The sequence below is a fragment of the Limulus polyphemus genome, unplaced genomic scaffold (genome assembly GCF_000517525.1).
Source record: "Limulus polyphemus unplaced genomic scaffold, Limulus_polyphemus-2.1.2 Scaffold929, whole genome shotgun sequence".
Lineage (NCBI taxonomy): Eukaryota > Metazoa > Arthropoda > Merostomata > Xiphosura > Limulidae > Limulus > Limulus polyphemus.
Genome location: NW_013666539.1, coordinates 40,671 through 60,936, shown reverse-complemented (window position 1 = coordinate 60,936; position 20,266 = coordinate 40,671). Strand labels below are relative to the sequence as shown.

Genomic DNA, 20,266 nt, shown 5'->3' with positions numbered 1-20,266 from the left:
AACCGAGTACAGTTAGGTGTTGATAATTTACACTGAGATTGTTTTTCATCCAACCGAGTACAGTTAGGTGTTGATAATATACACTGAGATTGTTTGTCATCCAACCGAGTACAGTTAGGTGTTGATAATATACACTGAGATTGTTTGTCATCCAACCGAGTACAGTTAGGTGTTGATAATTTACACTGAGATTCCAACTAGTCAGAAAGTGTCTCACCAGTATAAAACCTATTAAAGCAGAGACAATCATACTATTTCCAGCAGCAGTAGTGTAACGTAATCATGGCTCCCAGAATTGAAGTACCACATGACAAGCGTGTATGAATCAAAGTTTGGGTTAGTCAAGGATACACCTTGCAAAACATTGTTGCAGGACTCCATGTTTCAGAAGATGCTGTTTGAAAGATTGTGAAGAGTGTACAGAAAAATTGGCACTGTTAATAATAGATATGCTCTAAGGTAGAAAAACAAAATTCTCCAAAAGTTATTGTAATTATTTCAGGTTATGATCTTTGTGAGATAGATGATAGGAAGAGACACAGTAGCATGAAGTTGTCTCAATGGACAAATAGCTGCTCAAGAACCAATGCTTAGAAAAGGTAACCAAACCAAAAAGTGGAAATGGGCCACAAACAGTGGAATAAGCACAGTTGGAGATGTGTGCTCTTTACAGAAGAACCTAAGTTTGAATTGTTCAGAAAAAATTAATGACTGTTTATTTAATAACAAAAAGAACAGTGTGGTAGTCAATATAAAACATCTGTAGTGAAGCATAGTGGGAGATCAGTACAAGTTTGCATCTGCATTTCAGCTAACAATTTTGGCAATCTACATAGAATTGATGGCGCCTTGACTGCTGACAAGTACAGGCTATCATGATCCATTCTGCTATATTTCTAGTAGCATGATTAAGTGGACAAGGATTCATCTTCCAGCAAAATGGTGATCCCAAGCATACAGTAAATGTGATGAAATATCTTGAGGGTTAAGAGGCCAATGGAATGCTCAAAACCATGACTTTGCCCACCATACAAAGTCTTGATATGAATTTTGTTGCGACTGTATGGGCATATGTAAAAATTCAGAAGGTGAAAAGGTGGTCAAAAACTAGGTTGATTTGTGGGGAGTAATATAAGACATTTGGAACAAAATTCCACAATTGTACATTGCTAATCTGTATGGCAGGATGAAAATAAGGTTTATGGTTTGTGTAAGGCAAATGTTTTACATACAGAATAGGAGGGGATTGTTCAGGTTATTTGGTTTTTATCTGTATTTTTTGTGGTAAGGTTTTCTGCAATTAATAAAATCACCATGTAATTGCCATAACTCATTGATTATGATTCCTGTATGTGTATTGCTTGTCTTTCCATAATTATTTGTATTACTTTATAAAGTAGAGTAACAGTAACATTCTATATGATTGGACAGAGCAGAAACAATCAATGATAGTTGATATTAATTATTTTGGATGATATGCATGGAAGATTTTTTAGTTATTTCTAACAACACTGTAATAAAACTGTGATATAAAAGATATTTTTGGGTAAATTATTTGATTGATTTAAAAGCTCTTTATTTGAAACTTAAATGATAATACTGCATTCTTCATAGCAGGATTTTGTTTGTGTTGTCAGTTTTGCCTTGCTATAGAAATCTTTTAATTAATAATTGTTAGTTATTCCACTCTTTCAGTATGTAAGCTTATTTTACTGCATAATACAATTTAAGGGAGTAAATTTCTTTGTGTCTTTAAATCTGATTTCAGCCTATTATTTACTGTGAAGATAACTGATTGTTTTAATATGGAAAAAAATTCCACCAAACAAAACCCTTATGTAAGATCAAGCAACAATGAACATCACAAGTTTTCTTCTGAAAGGCTTGAGAAATATGTCTCCTCTAATATTGTAGTTTCTAAAACCTCTCAAGAGTTTCACAGAATTCAGCAAAATATTGTCTCTCACAATCAGCATGAAAGTGAAAGAAGGTCATGTGGTGTGGGTTCTCAGCTTCATCATAGTGGATATAAACATCCAAGAAGTGTTTTTCATCAAAAGGTATTGAACTCTAGTGAATTAACAACAAACAGCCAAGGTAAACATGGGAGGAAACAACCAACTCATACAAGGTTTAAAGAGGAATTGCTATTTTCCTTGAAATCAGCTAATGAAACTTTAGCTGCCAGTAATGATGTGACTGATTCAAATTCAGATTCTGAAATAAGTGACCTTCAGATACAAGAAAATGTTTGTGAACTATCTGTCTACAACTCAAAAGTAGAACATTCTGAAATTTCTGATAGTGAGTCAAGTCTAGACACAGTACATGGTGAGAACCATGGCAACACTCAGGGCAGTGAAATACGTGTTCAGGGGTTCATTAGTGTATTCTGGGATATGAAAGCCTGTCCAGTTCCTACTTCAAAATCATTTGTAGATATTATGAACAAGGTACGAGAGACCCTTTATGAAGGGCGAACAGAATTTGAAATAAAAATTGCAATTGATTTCAATGAGGTTAATGAAAAGGGTCGTTTATTACAAGAATTGCATGATGCTAAGGTGACAGTTTATCATATAGCAAGCAAAAACCCCTTCAAATATAGCCTGAGAAACTTTGGTAAATTTTGTAGTGAATGTAAGAAACAAGAGGCATCACGACTGGTGGTTTTCACTGGGAATTCAGTTTTTGCATCTGATTTGTGCAATCTTAGATATGATCTGGGTCTAAATGTTATTTTGATACACAATAGAATAATTGAAGAGTTTGTTTTAGGTATTCCAAATAAATGTGTTTTATATGATGAATTTGTGAAGGATCTTCCAGATAGAGAAGGTACAGCTGAAAATAAAGTTATTGTGCACCTTGAAAATCTGCCCAGCAATGAACCAAATGAATGTGTGAAGAAAAAGCTTGATGAGTTATTGGAGAGTTCTGATGGAATCTTAAAGAATGTATCGGTGTCTGAGGGTTATGTATACTTCAGCAACACAACATCTGCAAACAGACTAGTGAAATATTTAAATGGATATAAGTTACTTGATAATGAAATAAAAGCAACATTGGTATCAAAACCAAATGTATTTGCAACTATGGTAAAGCAAACTAGTAAAGTAGGAACAGAAAACAAAGGAGCAATGTGTAAGAGAGATAAACAAAACCAATTTAAAACAAACAAAACTAAAATTAAGCCCAGAACTACTGAAACCACTGTGGTTCTTGAATCTACAGAATGCATCACTGATAAGAATTTTTGGATTCTTCGTTTAAATCACATTTTTAAGCATGAAATTATATCGTTGGAACTAAAAGAACTCACCTCAAATAGAGGAGTTATTCTTTTTTGTAGATTTGCAAGCATGGAAGAAGCAGAAAAAGCAGTATCACTCTTGAATACATCTGGAAAAGAAACAATAAACCTGGAAGTTAAAGATACCATAAAGAAAAAAGATGAAATGTCCTATTATCCAAACAAAGGTCTTAAATTGCAGTTTGATGAATGTTCTCAGTTTATTCAAAGTAAAGGAAACGAGATCCTGCAAAATATCGAGGAAAAGCTGCAAGAAGCCAGAAAAGAATATAAAGACAGAGAGGTTTATTTATGTAATAGAAAACAATCAAAGAACATCAAAAATAATATGAAACTGACTGAAGAACTTTGTGCACTTGAAGTAAAAGTGAACCAGTTAGTAGAACAAAAGGAGGAGTTTTCTAGTTATATTAAAGCAAAGATAGAGGAAATTTCCTCTTTTGAAGTAGCTTCGAAAGCTAATGTTGAAATTACCATAAAAAATGTTAAAAGAGATTTTGGAAGAGAAATTAATTGTGTCACTGAAGGCTTGCCAATATATGGTAAAAAAAGTGAATTACTAAGGATGATAAAAAAAGAACAGGTTAGTATACTTTTGGCAGAAACAGGGTCTGGAAAAAGCACTCAGGTTGTTCAGTATTTATGGCGATCTGGTTTGATTGCAGACAAACAGATTATTTGTACACAACCAAGAAAAATTGCAGCTATATCTCTAGCAAAGCATGTGAGTGGACAGCTAGGTTTCCCTCTAGGGAATATTGTGGGATACCAAGTGGGAATGAGTATCAAAAAGGATAAGCATACGAAAATCACATTCATGACAGACCACACACTTTTAAATGTTGCAGTCAAAGATCAAACTTTTTCAGATTGTGGATGCATTATAATTGATGAGGCTCATGAACGCAGTATTTTTACTGACGTTTTGCTGGGTGTAATTAAGCACTGTCTTTCACACAGACCAGACCTAAAAATTATCATTACCTCTGCTACCATTGATCCAGCCATTTTATGACATTCTTTGGTATTGAAGAAAAAGCATTATTAAACATACCTGGTCGGACGTTTCCTGTAGAAGTTGTCTGGAAGGACTGTGATGTTAAGGAAGGTTGGGATTATCTATCTGATTCCATAGACATGGCCATTCAGGTACACCAAAAACAACCACCAGGTGACATTCTCACTTTTTTAACTTCACCTGCTGAAACAGAAAAAGCCGTAGATTTGTTTCAAGAAAAAATGAAACAAAAAAGTCCAGGTAGCTTTATTTGTTTACTAGTTCATGGAAAGCAAGATATTCAAGAACAAGAAAAAGTATTTAAACCAGCTCCAGCAGGGAAACGAAAGATAATTTTTGCCACCAACAGTGCTGAAACATCAGTTACTATCAATGGAGTCGTCTATGTAATCGATTCAGGAATGGTGAAAGAGCTGCAGTATTCTCCTCAGAAGAATTCTAATGCTCTTGTTGTCTGTTTTGAATCAAAAAGTGCGGCAGAACAACGGAAAGGCCGTGCAGGTAGAACCCAACCTGGAAAATGTTTTCGAATGTTTAGCAAAAACAACTTTGAGAACATGAAGCATTGTACTGTACCAGAAATCTTGAGAACAAATGTTTCTCAGGCTTTGTTGAAAATCATGGAAGTTATTCCTGGCAATCCCTTAATGTTTGATTTTGTTGAATCTCCCTCAACAGAAGTTCTCAGAAAAGCATATGACCTTCTAGAACATTTGGATGCAGTGAAAGCTAATGAACTAACATGTCTTGGAAGAAAGATGGCTAAACTTTCATTAGAACCTCGTTTGTCTAGGTTGGTTATTCAAGGAATCTTTGGTGGATTTGGTCTAGATGCAATTGTAGTTGCATCTACTGCAACTGTTTCTCATACTATTTTCTTTCGCATAGAAGATAACAAAAATGAAGCTGACCTGAAAAAGATTCAGTTTTGTCAAACTGAAGGGGATCTTTTTACTTACCTTAGTGTTTATAAAGAATGGTTTGCTGTTCCAAAAAAATTCAGGCCTAGTTGGTGTGTTACCAATTGCATCAACAATAAGGCATTGAAGATTGCTCATGAAGTAGTAGAAGACTGTGTTAATACTGTTAAGAAAGAACTGGGAATTTCTGTGCAAAGAAGCTTCTGCAGTGACGACAACCATAAAGAAAGATTACAAAATCTCATTCTTGAAAGTTTTTCAGATAACCTTTGTATATTTTCAGGCCACCCAAAATTGGGATATTTTACAACATCAGGAGATCAGATTCATGTTCACCCATCTGCATACATTCGTTGTCTAGACTGTGATATGCCAAAGTTTTTTGTCTATGGTACTCGTCTCAAGACATATTTAGAATATGCTCTGTGCATCTCCACTGTTTCTGAAGAGATGGTTTCTAAACTGTTTCAAAGAAAAAATCTCAACTTTGATCTGGATTCATTTAAACAGCTTACTGTCCAACCAGTAAAACTTGGACCCATAGGAAAAACTCTTCTACTAAGAGAAATTCTTGGAAATCAGTTAAGCAAGATGAATATGTTTAAAAATGAAATTAAAAGCATTACAAATACTGAAGTAATGCACATAGATTGGAATGTGAATAAAGGAGCTGTGTATGTGTACATAGCTCAACAGTTTACTTCTGTTATAGAGGAAGTATTCTACAATTTCATTAAAGAACCTAAACAAAAGATGCTAGAAGAGGACAAAGAAGTTAATTTTGCAGAACTACTAAACTACCCCAAGGGTGTAGGACCCACGATAATACTAGGCAGTGGTTCAGAAGTGAAAAACATTTTAATGCCTGGTGACTTTAGAACCATTATTCTTAACATTAATCAAAACACTAACAGTGTTAAGATTCTTGATACACTAAAATCGTTTGGAAAAGTGAAATCACACAGAGAATTCAGAGATAAGAATAAAATTCATGTGACATTTTTCGATCCCGTCAGTGCTCAAAGATCTCTTCAGTCCCTGAACAATAATACAGATATAAGAAATGTCAGACCATTTATCCCTAACATGTGTGAAACCAGACATCGAGCAGTGATGGAGGTAACTTGGTGTAGGAGGCCTTGTAAGGGTTATGGTTTTGTAAACTTCAAATCTCCAGACGAGTTCCTCTGTGTTGCTGATCTGTTTTCTCATTTCAGGAACTTTGCTGGTGTGACAGTCAGGAGAGACAGAAAAAAAGCTAACACGTTGTACCTTCGAAATATTTCATCTTTTGCTACGCAACAAACAGTACAGAAATCTCTGGAAGGAGTTCTTTATGGATTAGATATCAATGTTGCTGTGATTCGGGAAAACCCTTTTGTGTCTAGTTCAACTGAGTGTGATAATTTGGAAAGAGAGTTGACTTCATTGATTTCGAAATTCTGCAGTGGGCATAATTTGGTTGTCAAGTTGCAAAAACCGAGGGAAAGTGACGTGATGTGGAAAGCCAGAGTGTTTTTCACTCTTCCCAAAGATGGGGAACATGCTGCACATTGTCTGAATGGAGCTAAGATTGGATCACAAAATGCTCCATTGTCTCTTAAAATAAAATTTAATTGTATAATGTTTTGTTGTTTAAAGTCATATAATGCTGTAAAGGCAGTTTTTGAAGAATCTATAACTGATTTCAAGAGGATTGGTGCTTGTAATGACAATTTCAGCATTGAAATAACAAAGATAATGGAAATCAAAGTAAAGGTAGTGATCAGAACAGATAACTTGCATGACCTGAAGAGAGCTCAAAAGTTCTTTTTGGAAATCCTTCAAGGTGATCAGATACATTGTAAAGGAAGACCACTTTTGGAGAAACTGTTTGCTACACATTCACAAAAAGTTATGGAAACTATAGAAAAAGACACAAACACGTATATCCACTTGGATCACAAATCAAAAATTATTTCCATTTTTGGATCTGTAGGAGCATGCACCTTAGCTAAATGTGAATTAAATAAATGGTTGAACATGATGGAAGGCTGTGAAATCAGTGTGTTTACATTAAGGGACCAGAAAGGACCGAAAGGTTTACTAAAGGAACTGGTGAAAACTTATGGATACAGACTCACTGATTTTATAGATAAATGTGGTCTTGAATCTGCAGAGATTGACCTCCAGAAACATCTACTTGTGGTAACTGGAGCTTCATATGCCATAGAAAAAGTGAGAAATTATTTTTATATTTATTCTTAGCAATAGTGCTATAATTTAGAAATTAAAATTTTTCTAACTTTGATACAAGTTAAAACATACTATTCTGTCTTATATACAGTGATATTAAGTTTATAATGTATAATGAAATGAGTTTTAAACATGTCAATACAAGTAGAAAGATCAATAAAATAACATATTTATGAAGATAATTCCTGCAAGTATATAAAACACATTAGATCTCATCTTCATCAATGGTCTTGTTAGATGAGGGTTTTGTGGTAGCTAGAAATTTACTAGTTTCGTAAAAGTATTGGACTACAGATTGTAGGATTCAAGATTTGTGATGTGTAGATACTGAACATAATTCACTATTTTCGTGCTATAAAAGTTACAGTCAGTCCCTTTATTCAGTTCAAAGACCCAGACAATGCCCTTGTGGCAGTGGGTGTTGCTTATGGCTGTACGTGTTCATTGTTAGGTATGGCTTGGTGATTAGTGTTCATGAACTTAAATATGAGGGTTTATAATGCCCATTGCTGAAAAATTATGTTTTTAATTTTTGATTTTAAGTGCATTATAAGAGTGATAGTCAAAATCCATTATTCAGTCATTATTGAATTAGTATAGCAGTCCAAGAGTTAGCCAGTGAGTGCTGTGGCCTTTCCGTGAAATTATGGATGGCTATGCATAGATTGCCCTCTGTTTGGGTATGTTCTTCTTTTCCTCCTCATTGGCAAAGAGAAAAACATGGTAAACAAAGGAGGATCTACATGAACAAAACTTCCACTTGTAGATATTGACCTAAAATGGGAACTGACAAATGTAGTATTTATATAAATATGTGTTTGATAATTTTAGTGTGAAATTGTTGTCAACAGTCACTTGGTTCAAACTGATGATTTAAGGGTCAACGGGCACATGGGAAATCTAAAATGAGGCAATGGTGTGGTGGTGTAAGACTTTGCATCCATGTTGATAGCTGCACTTGACAGCTGGGATTGAAATGTGACCCAGTTAGATGGAAACTTATATTTAACTAGTTCTAAAATAACATATCATATTAAAATGTATTTATATCTGTTATACATTAAGAGGAATAATTTATAATGTTTAAAAGTATATTTTTTTGTTTGTCTTCTTTCTTATTTCTAGTATCAAAGTCAGAATGTTTAAATGGATTAATATAGCATGTTTAAGTTGTAATCAAGATAAAAATAAAGATAATTTGTTTTAGAGAATAAACAATATATATGTAATTTAAAATGATCTGACCATCTTGTATGGAGAGAACTTCATCTGTATGCCTACAAACTTCAGTTGGTACAGGCACTGCAACCACAATACGGACCAAAGTGCAAGACATTTGCAGTGAACCTCATTGACCACATAGATCAAGACAATACTTTTTTAGTTAATGTACTGTTTAGCGATGAGGCTACATTTCATACCTCAGATAAAGTGAATTGTCATAATGTCAGCATTTGGGGCTCAGAAAACCCCCATGACACCATTGAAATCGTGTATGATAGCCCAAAGATGAATGTGTGGTGTGGTCTCATGTGTGACAAGATTATTGGTTGATTTAATGCCAAATGATGCATTGAGCCTTTTCTTGTGCAGTTGCTATCATATGGGGTAACACTACTCCCCTAAGTGAAAACAAACATGACAATAAAAGCTCTTTTAAGTTGGGCTACAAAATATTGAAAAATGGGTGGTTATATTTCTTCTGTTATGTTATTATTAAATTTTAAAATACGAAAGATAATTCTGTACCATCCTGTATATAAATTTCTGTTAGTTTCATGAAATGCAAACTTTACATCTCTCTAACACCTGTAATGTAAAAGAAATAGGTGATATCACTTATGAAAACAGAAAGTATTGATACCTAGTTGAAACATTTTACATGTACAAAAGCAACAAGTCATAGTAAAGAGAAAAACTGTAAAGATGTAAAAGTTAACAAGTTAAACAAGAAAAACATGTTCTCCTTTTTAATATTAAAACTGAAACAAGCAGCAACATGAATATTGCTGACCCCTTTCTTATAACTTGATTGTTTTTTTATACATGTAGCATGTTTTGATCTGATAAAACACAGAGTTAATGGTTAATATTTTAACAGGCAGCATCAGAATTTGAACATGTGAAGGAAAGGTTACTTGTGGCTCAGGAAAACCATCCAGATGTGGATGATGAAGAATGTCCTGTGTGCTTCATCACAGTAGACCCAACAGCTGGTTATCGCTTGGAATATTGTGGCCATCTTCATTGTAAAGAATGTCTTCTGTTACAAATAGAAGCAAAACAAATTCCTTTACTTTGTTCAGCAGAGGTAAGTACAGAAATTCATAAGAGACATCGAGCTGTCTTTACAATATAGAAAAGTTAAATATGTATAAGTTTAAATACTTATGAACACATGTAAGTCAAAGTGAAGTATCATGAAAATTATGTAGTACATATAGGTGGAAGTAACAAAACTGACTTTTTTGAAGAGGTCATTAACTCTTGCATTGCCAGAAGCGCTTTTTATTGTTTCTGCCAAACTCTACTGGTAGCAGGGGATAAAAAAAAAACAGCATAAAATAAAAGAAAATTGTTACAAATAGCACTAACAAAGATCAACAAAGGATATCAAAGGTTATCACCAGCAGTGCTTTGGTTTGTTTTCTACCAAACTCTATCAGTAGCAGAGGATAAATCAAGAGCATAAGTTAAAGATCAACAAAAGTTGTCAAGAAGTAGGTCTAAATTATGTAAGCTTACAAACAGCAGTGTTAATATTCATTTCTACTGGTGGATGCACTCAGTGCTTCTTATTCATTATCATAACATCACTTGTAATGATGTGTTTAAACACAAACATAATAGCAAATACAGAAGTTCTATTACATTTACTGTACTTTAAATCTTGGCTGTGAAAACCATTATTGTTCTCTTGTCCATCGTTTGGCCACAAGAGATAGCAGAGATAACATGTTAGAGGCAGAAGAGAGGAAAAAAACACATCCTACATTAAATTTTAATAATTGTTAGCCTAGTTAGATAAATAGTGCCCTATTGTCATTGTGAGCAGAATTCAATACCAGTTAGCTCTAACTACCTCAAAAAGCACAAAATTGTACAAGGCTTAGCTCTTTCATTCCTATTGCATGATGCTAAGTATTTTCATGTGTTTAGTGATTATTCTATTTTATCTTGCACACACTTCATTCAAAGCCATGTGCTTTTTCATTTTAGAAGAAACTTGGGCATGCAATTAATTTTAAGTTAATTTTTTGCTTAATCGATAGCACTGGCCTGACATCATGCCAGTGGAAGTCAAGCATCTTTATGCCTTTCTTAGAAATCACAATGTTTTGAAATAAGATGTATATGTAAGTATGAGAAGTTAATAGAAAATATTATTTCAATAAAATAATTAATAATTTTCATTTATTTACAATGTTATGTTTGGTTCTGAATATAGTTGTCTGTATATATTCCAATCGAAAGAAACCAAAAGCCTATAATACAAATTTATTATTTATGAATGTAATTGCAAGTGAAAGAAATCAACCCTAAAGTCAGTGTAGATGCAAATAACTACCATAGTAGGTGCTTCACAATAAAGTTTTATTTTTAGAGTGTTTTGTTTAGCTATGACTTACTTAAAAGTATTAGATAAGTTAATATTGTTTTTGTTGTTAAATTTGGTGTTGCACTTACATTCCTTACCAGTTTTGAATGTGAGAAATTTAATTCTTAGTAGGAAATTCAGATAATATAAATGAAAAAATATTTTAATGATAAAGGTGTCAACAGTTTAGAGCAATCTGTATTTCCTTTTAGGGCTGTGGACAATATTTTGTAATGGAAGACCTTAAAAAAATTCTTGAGGGCAATGAAAAGCTGAGAAAAGATCTTATTGAAGAATCCTTAAAAAAGTTTGTTGAAATGAACAAGGAATATCGTTATTGCCCATCTTTAGATTGTCCAATGGTTTACCATATTACACCCCCTGGTGGTTCATTTATCTGCGGATTTTGTGAAAATGATATATGTTCACAGTGAGTAATTTTATGATTATATGTTAATTTTGATCTTAATGTGTCTTTAAGGTAACATTGTTCATAATTTAGCTAATATAAGATGAAAAGAAAAGCTTAATTATACTTCTGAGTAATTAGTACAATCACTTTAGAAAGTAATACCTACTCATTATTTGTGGTTTGGATTGTTTTGAATTTTGTGCAAAGCTACTCAAGAGCAATTTGTGCCTGCCTTCCTTAATTCAGCAGTTGTAGTCTAGGGGAAGGCAGCTAGTCAACACCACTCACCACCAATTTTTGGGCTACTCTTTTAGCAATGAGTGGTGGGATTGATTGTCATATTATAACGCCCCACACAGCTGAAAGGGCAAGCATGTGTGGTGATGGAGATTTGAATCCGTGATTTGGAGATTGTGATTTGAGCACCCTAACCACCAGGTCATACAGCTTGATAGTGTACTTGTAAGTTTTGGCATCAACACGGTAGTGTAAAAGATTTAGAGCTAAGCCTAATTGCTGCATGGTCAGTCTGGCAGATGTAATAGTCTATAATAATGTTCTTGTGTTCTGATGGTTTCTTCATGTACAAATTATTTTATGAAAAACATAATATAAAATAGGATTTAAAATAACTGTGGGAAATTCTCAAAAAATGTTGCTACAAGCACAGCAGGTTTTGTAAAGGGACTTCCAATAGAATTAATACATTTGATGTGTAAATTATCCACTGAATATTATAATTGCATTGATATTTTGTTACGTCTCTAGCACAGGGTTCTTTGACATATTCACATGAGAATCTAGAATCATACTTACATGTTGTGATCAAATATCACAGGACTGTTGTAGAATTTACTAATGTCATCTTATAAATTAAAAAGTGTTTTTGTTTTTCAGTTGTCACACACACTACCACAGTGGTATTACATGTGAGTTAAATAAAACTTGTGCAGAAGATGAAGATTACTCTCTAGTGGTAGGTATTGATAGAATTATTATTATTACTTCAGAATACTAGGTAAACTTCTTTAAACAAGGTTCTGTCTTGGACAATTAACTTTAAATGAATCATGTATTGTAGTCCATTCTTCACAAACAGATATGACCTGGCAGAATTTTGACATTTGTTAGCAGTTTACATAGTAAAGAAGTGTTTTGATTGTCTCTAAGCACAAAGTTAGACAATGGGTTATTTTTGTTGTGCCTGTTGCAGCTATCAAACCCTGTATTTTAGTGTTATAAACCTCCAAGCTTCTTGCTGAGCCATTGAGGAAGGGGCAGTTGACATTAGAGATCTAGTGTGTATGAAGATGCTATAAATATAAAAGCATCAATGTAACTTTTATTATTGCCCTTTTACTTGTATAATACAAAGACAATATCATTCAGTTGTTGTATATTTGTATCCAAAAATTCACTGACAAAGACAATTAAAATGAAATGAAATACTAAACGTTTTTCTAAAATTCTAATTAAAAAGAGAAGCGAGGAAAGAAAAAAATACAGACAACAGAATCATAATTCTGGTTATAACTTTTGTGAATTACTCAAAGCAACTACAGTCATTGTAAACATAAGAGATAATGAATAGAACTATATGTAGAAAGGAGCTGAAAAAAATAAATGTTTTTTTTAAAAATATGCATCGTATGTAGCAACCCTGCATTCATGTACAGTCAACAGTATGCAGTGACATTTTGCATTCCTTCTATACTCGGAAGGAAACATGGTTTCTGTATAGTGTTTTCTTGTATTAGTAATTGTGACAGATTTTTTTGTACAGTCATTAAAGATTATTATTGTGCACCTTCCTTGTTTTGACACTTTTTCCTGATGAAGTCAGTTAGAGATCAAACAGATAAACAGAGATACTCTTCATAACGTAGTATTTTTCGAACCTCCAGTTAGAGGACTGTAACTGACTACTCTGATCGAAAGCTGCAAGCTGAAAATACCATACAGTAGTAGGGAAGGTGAAAGTTTGGTGCCGTAAATATCATTGTGGAGGCCTGTACTCTCTCTGAGAGGGTATATGGCTGGACTTGTGAAAGCTACAGTAAAGTTCACAAGTTTGAGTATATGTGAAGATGGCTTTCTCTACAGGCAAACTAGTGTATGATCTGGAGTGAGATGAGTCTGGGGATATGGTAGAATAATATGTAGGAAGGATGGTTAGATTTAGGGCAAGTCCTCTCCTGGATCACATACGTTTACAGATGCTGTGAAGGTTATTCAAAGCCACCACCCTGCTGCCATGAGTTCGGTAAGGGGAATGAAGACCATCTAGAGCACCCAGAAGATTTGATGAAATTCTCTTTTTGAAACTGAGACTAGGAAGTATAGGAGCCCAACTGGCTGAGGATGGGTGGAGTGGCATGTCACTCAAGGGAAAGAGAAAGACATAAGCAGTGTTTGCCAGCAAGTGAGAACGTGGGCATTACTGATGATAGGGTGAGCTGCAGGTAACCTCTCTGTGAAGTGAGGCAGTCCATTACCAAGTTGGGAATCAGGGATGTGGTACCATTGGCATCTGTGGGGCAGCAGAGACTCCACCTGACAAGGAAAGCAAGCTGCTGAGGTAGTCATGAGTCTTGAAATAACCAAGGAGTTTGCAGGGCAGGTAGACAATGTGAATCCAGCGTCTCATCACTGGGCAGCTGCAGGGGTTAGAGTAAATGCTTGACAGATCACAGGGCTTCTGGAATCCATCTATCCAATGGCTTCCCTGTCATAAGGGACTCTCCAGCCTAGTTTGAACCCTGAGTCCACCAGAGAAAAACCCATATTGAAACTAACTTAATCTAAGGTAGAGGTGAGGCAAAAATCTCTCCCAATATGTGAAAGAGGAGTTAGTGAAGACTGGGCCATGCCATGGAATATTTCAAGCAGATCACTGTCTAGAATGAGTACACTCAGGGACAGGCAATGCTATGCCTGATGCTGAATCTGCATGGCCATCAGCTTGACTTGATCAAGTGATTAGTAAGGAGGGGCAACTTCAAAGATACAGTGGTCGACCAAGATGCCAATACAGGCTTCCTGATTGCTTGGTTAAGATAATAAGCTATCCACGATGGTCATTTGGTTGAGAAACCAATGACTAAAAGGGTGTTGTGACTCTTGCTCTTTGAGCTAGTGGGTGATAGTGTGACAAAACGTGTGGATGGCATTTTGTAATGACCAGTCAATCAACATAGCTAGGGTGGTCATGAAATTGAAATATTACTGATTGAAAGGACTAGGACTTCCTTGCTTTCTGAGCCATCAGATGGTAGTGTGAAATGTGATGTATGCACTACAGTGTACAATTACCACTTAATCATCACAGCTAGGACAGTTGTTGTCGTGAAACCAATGATGGAAAGGGCTTGGCAACCCTTGCTTTATGAGGTATCAAGTGATCTTCCATTGTAAAACAGTAAAGCAGTCTGACATTTCATGATGATTACTCACCCTTATCTAAGTAATGGTGGCTCTCCAGAACTGGCTTCAGTTTTCTCAAGGAAACTGTCACATGCAAACATAACTTTGTATGGCTCCATGTGCAATTCTCTGAATGTTATCTTAACGTGTTCCAGCATAAGGCCAGTTACAGTGCATGAAAATATTGATTATGCAGGAAAGGAATGTTGGAGGTGAGAAGTAACACCTTCATGTAAGGTGTAGCTATTATGTTACATGCTTAACTTGTGGCTGAAGTAAGTAGCAAAGGGAAACGAAACGTTGGTGATAGTGAGCTTTGTAGTCTCACTCCCCATTTCTTTTCTCTCAGTCCCAAGCTCTCTTTTTATAACAATGAAATGGTAGTGGAGGGAATATGGCAGAGAACCAGGATAACTGTGGACCATTGTGACAATAATGGTGTCATTGCAGAGTGCAACCCTGGACCTAAGTCAATCTCGACACCCAAGAATTGACAACAATGTAGTAGGGATTGTGTTCTATAGGCAAATTTAAGCATGAGCATGCATAAGCCTGTAAACACTGAGCTTGACCATCTGCACTCTACTCTTGAAAGACGTTTTTGGACAGAGGGCTGCTATAACTCAGTTACAGTCTTAGCCGTCAAATTGATTGAGTTTTTCTGACTTAATAGAGTTTTTTGAACTAGCATTTTGAGCCATGACTCTTCTAATTGAAAATAAAACTCTTGGTCTCTCTGGCTATGTTGTTGGCCAGTTGTTGATTTTTCTATTAGTATTGCAAACCACACACTAAGACCTGAACATCTGCACTAGCCAAAACTGACTACAGTTTACACCACTCCTGGTCAAGGACCTGATGTTGTCCCAATAAGTGTCTTACACCATTACGAGAAAGATGACTACAGTGTCAGCAACATGACAGACTACAAGAAGTGTCTTAGATGTACATCTAAATTATTAGAGATAACTCTTTTTATGTGATATACTATGATATGATGCAAGCATCATACTTTGTCAGACTAAAGTACTTTTTCCACCAGAAATAGTAAAAATATAAGCAAAAAAAAGAAATTTGTTTTTAGATGGTGTGTAGTGTAATCAGACATTACGATGAGTCCTAATAAACGTTAATGATGTCATTTGTTAAACCATACATGTGCCAGATGTTATCCAGTTTAGCGTATTTTAATTTCCTGGAAGTCTGTCATAAAGACATCAAGCAACAGGACTTATTTTATGATCTGGAGACAGGAGTTCTAACTTGCAGCGAGTACTCAGACGCTTTCTCTCATATATAATGTTGGTAGTGTACATATTTATTGCCATACCTGTAATGTAATTAGTGTTAAGGGTTTTTTCTTTTGTTATGTTGATGGGAAAATGAATTTACAGGATAACTGTCTGAGTGACGTAGGAAAATATACAGTAAGTTGTAAGAAATAGTTGTTAGCTACTATGGTTATAATTGATTTGAAAACAGGCATCACTGTTGCTAGTAAATATTAAATTTTGATTTATTTTTCCAAATCTGTCAGTGGTTTGGGAAGCATTAGGTTAAACTACTAAAACTTGAGACTTGTTGTTTTCTACTTACCGTAGACTGTACTGATTAAACAACTAAAACTTGAGACTTGTTGTTTTTAATTTACCGTATACTATATTGATTAAACTACCCTTTATACGAAGTTTAACTCATACATTTGTTTTACGCTTCTTACCAGTATAGAACTGTATATTAATATAAAGTTTTTGGCGTTTTCTACGTGCTACTGGTTGTTACATTTTTAATATTAAATCATTAACAGTTAGTTGTCTTTTGCCAATTGTATTTTCATTTCATTTCTATTTATTTATCTCTTTTAATTATTCTAAGTTTTTCAGGAAAGGAAAAAAAAATAGTTTTAGTTTAGAAAATGAGTAATTTGTTCTTTGGGTATTATTATTATTATTTGAGAAAAGTATTATTCAACATATGTTCAAATGAATTAATTAAATATTTGAAGTCATTAATTACTCTTAAAATAATTGGCAATTAAATATGATTTGAATTATTTTTTTTCACCAAATTCGCGGAGATTCTTTGGAGAAAGAATAGTATATATATTTTTGTATTTTACTAAAGTTTGTTGTTTTCCTGGTCTTTCCTGTTTCTAGGTTTGGATGGCGAAAGACGCTTCGAACAGAAAACTGTGTCCATCGTGTAAGGCTCCCATCGAAAAGAACGAGGGGTGTAACCACATGTTTTGTAGTAAATGTCAAACTCACTTTTGCTGGGTGTGCCTAGAGAAGTTTCGTAACGTAACTGATTTTAATAAGCACCAACCATATTGCCTACGAAATTAATTAGAGAGTCAGGGTCGTTAAATCTTTAAATAAAACACAACAAATTATCATCATCCTTCTTAATTAGTATAAAATAACTTCAGTTAGAAGTTTTCCGAGAAACTGGTTTGAAACACAAATATTCCATTTATTGATTTATGTATGTATCGTAAGTAAATAACCACTTCACCAATTCCAATCGGTAATCCCCCCCCCCAAGGGGCACAGCGGTATGTCTGCGGACTAACAACGCTAGAAACCGGGTTTCGATACCCGTGGTGGGCAGAGCACAGATAGCCCATTGTGTGTAGCTTTGTGCTTAATTACAAACAAACCTTTAGTTAGTGAAAAAAAATCTAGCCACGAATGACCATTCTGATGTAACGTGTTTAGCTATAGTAATGAATAAAATATCATTAATAAAAGAAAGAATATTCTATTGATTGATTTATGTATGTATCGGGCCCGGGATGGCCAGGTGGTTAGGGCGCTCAACTCACAATTTGCGGGTTCGAATCCCTGTCCCACCAAACATGCTCGCCCCTTTCAGCCGTGGGGGTGTTATAATATGACGGTCAATCCCACTATTCGTTGGTAAAAGAGTAGCCCAATAGTTGGCGGTGGGTGGTGATGACTAGCTGCCTTCCCTCTAGTCTTACACTGCTAAATTAGGGTTGGCTAGCGCCGATAACCCTTGTGTAGTTTTGCGCGCAATTCCAAACAAACTAAACCAAATCCAAATGTTCATTTATGAACATTAGTGGAATCACCAATGGTTAGACGCCTGGTGTGCATGAGTGGAATGACTGACACTTTTATAACAGCAATGTTTACCTTGTCATAACTATAGCATTATAAGCTCCAATTAATCTTTAACTGTTTTATGCAATGTAAAGTAATGCGACAGGGTAATAATAAGGATTTAGGAGTAACTGAAATCATTATAGATTCAAAAAATCCTGAGGAAGAAAATTAAAATTAACAAAAAAGCTCAAAATAACTTTTAAGATACCCGTTGACTTCCTCTCATATTTTTCTTTCTGAAAACGATAATCAGTGGCTTTGAAACAATCGAAAAACTATCATTGCTTGAGTTTCGTAAAAAAAAAGTGCTTAGGGCAAAGTTTGTTCGTTGGATTTCGCGCAAAGCTACAAGAGGGCTATTTGCGCTAGACGTCCCTAATTTTGTAACTAGTCGGCACCATCCACCACCAACTCTTGGACTACTCGTGTCAAGCCGAATAATGGGATTTGGCCTCACTCATAACGTACCCCCGACCCCAAAGTGTGATTATTATCGTTTCGTTCTTTAGTCTTACACTGCTAAATTAGGGACGGCTAGTGCAGATAGCCCTCGTGTAGCTTTGCGCGAAATTAAAAAACAAACAAACAATTATTATCTTAGCATATAATTTTTCACGAATTTTTTAAAGATAGCACGTTCTTTCGCATTTAATTCTACACACGTGCCTTGCTTATTTTGTATTTAGTATTATAATAATATTCCAATTTAATTTGTTTTGTTTGTACTTGAAAGTGATCGAAACATTATACTTATTCTACCATGAAAAATTTTGCAACTACTCACTCTTAGTTGTCAACGAATTTAAATATCTGTGGATCTGAAATCTCTTGGATTTTTATTTTATTTTGGAGAACCTATGTCCTTCCAAAATTGTAACTTTTAGAAAATAGTGAATTAACGTTTTACAAGAAGTTAGAATTAACTAAATAAAGAAAATGTGCAAAGACTGATTTATGAAAAAGCTTGTTTGTTTTCTTTAGTTTTCATTCGTTGTTTTTATAAAAGAATTGTTATATGATATTTGTAACTCAAAGGATAATATGCGTGGAATTTTTTTTTAATTTAAAAGCTTACTTCACTCCAAAACTGTAACAGAGGTAGACGCTTTTAGACCGATTTTCACATGCACTCTAGAAAAGGTTTTGTTCTTTTTTTTTTTCTAAGTTGCCGCTTACTAATAATGTAAAGTAACTTGAAACATCGTGACCCAATGGCTTGGGATGAATACTGAAGGATGAGACTATAGCTTGATGCTGTTAAGTTTGTGATGCTTGAATCTGGGTGTTAAGTATAAAGTTGCAGGTCTAATAGCTTGAAACAACGTGACTCGGTGGTTTGGGATGAGTATTGACGGATAAGTCCATAGCTAGACACTAAAGTTAACGTTAAGTATTAGTTGGGCACACTAGAGGAATCTTAACTGAGACTGAAAACAGTCGAATAATAATAAATTTGGTGGGAAGCAAGGTAGTTTAAACGAGAACATGGAAGGTGGTAGTGTTGATGGAGGATAAATCCTTGTTGAAAGTATCATAAAGTGGAAAGAAATGGATATATTAAACTAAATAATTTTAGGATATATCTGGAATAGTAGGGGCAACTATTTGATAAAACTTTCAAAAGAAAGGTACTTGAACTGAAAGTGAAGAATATTAAACCTGGAAAGAGGAAGAAAGGAACAAGTTACAATGACATGGAGTAACAATTTAAAAAAAAAAGAGATGAAAACTAGAAGGTCAAAGGTTAATGCAAATTCAGCTTAAGAAACAACAGTCATACCGTTCAGTTAAAAAATAAATAGAACTACCAGCAATACAATTAACACCAGTGTGGAAAAGCTATCAATAATAATGTTTAATTGAAGACGAAAAAACTAATAGTAACTGTTCAGTTTAAGCACAAAAACAACAAAATACCAGGAACTGTTCACATTAAAACGCCATAAAAGATCATAAAAAGGAAAGCTTCCTAAAGTTAATACGTCAATTTTAATGAGAAAAAATTAATAACTTGAGAAAGGTTATTTACTTCGAACAGAGTCGAGACTGGATAATTCATATGTTCTTTGTAATACATTTTCTGGCGGACCTCCTGTTCCTCTGCGTAACCTACTTAATTACTCTAAAGGCATTTCAGTGCACCTGAGAATGCCACACTGTTACATTGAATTTTTGGGCCCAGCATGGCCATGTGGTTAGGGCACTAGACTTGCAATCTG

General features: G+C 34.6%; 1 protein-coding gene across 1 annotated transcript in view; it reads left to right on the top strand.

Moving 5' to 3' along the window:
• LOC111086217 (ATP-dependent RNA helicase DEAH12, chloroplastic-like) overlaps positions 1-17,774 on the top strand; it is a 26,007-nt gene extending 8,233 nt beyond the window's left edge. Inside the window, 6 exon segments of the mRNA XM_022388167.1 lie at positions 1,769-4,317; positions 4,320-7,468; positions 9,588-9,797; positions 11,297-11,514; positions 12,394-12,472; positions 17,076-17,774. Coding sequence (XP_022243875.1) covers positions 1,806-4,317; positions 4,320-7,468; positions 9,588-9,797; positions 11,297-11,514; positions 12,394-12,472; positions 17,076-17,264 — 6,357 coding nt within the window. The 5' untranslated portion in view covers positions 1,769-1,805 and the 3' untranslated portion in view covers positions 17,265-17,774.
• The last annotated feature ends 2,492 nt before the right edge of the window (positions 17,775-20,266 follow it).